Source organism: Cucurbita maxima, unplaced genomic scaffold (assembly GCF_002738345.1).
Source record: "Cucurbita maxima cultivar Rimu unplaced genomic scaffold, Cmax_1.0 Cma_Scf00023, whole genome shotgun sequence".
Classification (NCBI taxonomy): Eukaryota; Viridiplantae; Streptophyta; class Magnoliopsida; order Cucurbitales; family Cucurbitaceae; genus Cucurbita; species Cucurbita maxima.
In genome coordinates this window covers 2624543-2626790 of record NW_019272039.1, presented here as the reverse complement: position 1 = coordinate 2626790, position 2248 = coordinate 2624543, and the positions used below count along the sequence as shown (strand labels likewise).

At 39.6% G+C, this 2248-nt stretch overlaps 1 protein-coding gene across 2 annotated transcripts; it reads right to left on the bottom strand.

The window, feature by feature from the left end:
• Positions 1–345: 345 nt before the first annotated feature.
• Positions 346–2248, bottom strand: LOC111497507 (transcription factor bHLH19-like). Of its 2 annotated transcripts, XM_023148327.1 has the most exons (5): positions 2170–2248; positions 1963–2091; positions 1564–1932; positions 737–1120; positions 346–637 (listed from the first exon to the last, which is right to left on the bottom strand). In XM_023148327.1, the coding sequence occupies exons 1-5, from the start codon at positions 2203–2205 to the stop codon at positions 563–565; spliced, it is 993 nt and encodes a 330-aa protein (XP_023004095.1). In that variant the 5' UTR covers positions 2206–2248; the 3' UTR covers positions 346–562. The 2 variants fall into 2 exon arrangements, with proteins under 2 accessions (XP_023004095.1, XP_023004094.1); XM_023148326.1 differs by having other exon boundaries at positions 1564–2091.

Below are 2248 nucleotides of genomic sequence, written 5' to 3'. Positions count from 1 at the left end.
AACAAAAATATTAAGTTTGAGAGTCGATTGAGCACAAAGAAGGCATTGCAACATATATTTTAGAAAATTGATTACCGAATTTATTTCAAAATTAGTCGATCGGGAGAAGGTAAATTTTAAGTTGCCCTAGCACAACGTTACGTGTGCAGATTCTTCTTATTATTATTATTGTGCACGCTTCCTTCACAGGCCTCCTCACGAACGCTTCAAACTAATTATCGAGTCGGTTTTAGCTCCACAAAACCCTAACGTTACATTACAAACACAAGGTCCCTCAAAAAACCAAACCTAAACCCTAGCAAGAGAGAAAACAGCCTGCAAAATCCCAGAAACAAAACAAAAAATCCATTTTTACAGAGGTAAAAAGAGATAAAAAAAAGGGGTGAGACACACAAAAGTCGAAACCTCTAAAAAAAAAAAAGTTACCCCTCTCAAGTGGGTTTGTTCATTTATTACATCATCACAGGCTAATTTATTTTCTCTCAATTTAAGGCAAAAAAGGGGAAGGAAAAAGAAAAGTCAATCTTAAAACAACAAACAAAGTTTGTCTTTTTCTAAAGTTTTAGTTGAAATCCAGCAAAGCTTGTCTTAGATTCTTCACAACATCCTCCACTTTCATACAAAAACCATCATCTACCTGCATTAAATAAACAATATAATTTATCCTCCAAATCCCAACTCCAATTTATGAATTAAATCAACAAATAAAAATAAGCTAAATTATGTAATATAGTACCTGAGCCACAATGGTGATATCGAGCTTAGAGTGGGCGAATGGCAAGGCACTACTGCTGAGGATTGTGAGATTAAGATTCTCAATTTTTCCCAGCAAATAGGAGAGACAACCTTTGCGTTTGTGGCAGTGGATTCGGATAAGAACATCCTTGTTTGAAACCCTTGCTTCTATTTCGGGAACTGGTCGGCCCGAAAAGCTGTTCTCCTCCGATGATATCGTGTCGTCGTCGTCCGAGGAGGAAACTGGGCTCCTTCTTTTCACATACACGGTGGATTGCTCCTCCGACACTTCGGATATCGCTGCCTGTTCCTCCACCACTTTCAAACGCTCTTGAAGCTCTTTTACATATCTTACGGCTCCGCCCAAGATTGAAGCTTTGTCTATCTGTAATAGAAAAACAAACCCATCTATCTATCTATTTACACCGTCTAATAGATCTATAAATTTTGATCTTGATCTTAAATTGGTCTTTTAGAAGCAAATTTGAGAGCTTTTTTAGTCCATTAAACATAATTAAAGGATAAATGGTGAGGTCCCATGTCGGTTGGGAAAGAGAATGAAACATTCTTTTCAAGGGAGTGGAAACCTATCTCGAGCTGACGCGTTTTAAAATCGTGAGGCTGATGGCTATACAAGTCAAAACAGAGAATATGTGCTAGAGTTGTTACAAATAGTATCAGACACGAGTCGGTATGTCAGCAAAGATGCTCGGCTTCGAATGAGGGTGGATTAGGGGTCCACATTGATTGAAGAAGAAATAGTGACGGAGATAAACTCGACCCATGGAAGATCGGGTGCAAAATTTTAAGATTGGTTTAAATATTTACCTTGTTGAGGCCAGGAATGAGAGCTGAAAGAGCAATGAAGCGTTGGCTAAGCTTCTCTCTTCGCTTTCGCTCAGCTAAAACATGTTCTCTAGCATGAAAAGGATTTCTATTAGCAGAACCAGCCGCCTTCTGAACTCCTTGTCGACTGTACTCATTATTCCAACTCTCAGTAATCAACGTCGAGAAATTTAAATTCCCATCGTACTCATAAGCCATCTCAATCTTAGGCTCCACACTGCCCTTCACATCACATCCTTTCCCAGCTTTGCAGTTCAATTTCTCGAAGCTAATAATATGGGACGAGGACGAGGAAGAATCAGCCTTGGGAGCAAACCCTTGAGATGTTGCGCCCTTCCCCTCCACCTCCACCATCAACTGCTTAACCACCCTCTCCGCCACCGCCGACGGCGGATCCGTCGACCCATAAAAGTCCCTCCGCCCATTCTCCTCAAATTTCATCTCATCAAACGAAAATTCAAAAGGGTGCACCTGGAATTCATCCATAAAGTAAGGAGCATCTTCCATTTCCTAAAAAATCAAAAACCCATTAGAAAAAAAAACCGACCAAAATTAATGAAAGAAATCGATAGAACATTTGGTAATTACCCATTCAGACACCCATTTCGTTGATGAAATCTCCATGGGATCAAATTCTATGAAGGAATTGGACGGTTGATTTGTTGAT

Bases quoted from the DNA above. Each gene is read 5' to 3' on its own strand.
- LOC111497507 (XM_023148326.1), bottom strand. From the start codon at position 2,205: ATGGAGATTTCATCAACGAAATGGGTGTCTGAATGG. The intron at 2,092-2,169 runs GTAATTACCAAA...TTGATTTTTTAG, and splicing joins CGAAATGGGTGTCTGAATGG to GAAATGGAAGATGCTCCTTA. The intron at 1,121-1,563 runs GTAAATATTTAA...TTTCTATTACAG, and splicing joins TCATTCCTGGCCTCAACAAG to ATAGACAAAGCTTCAATCTT.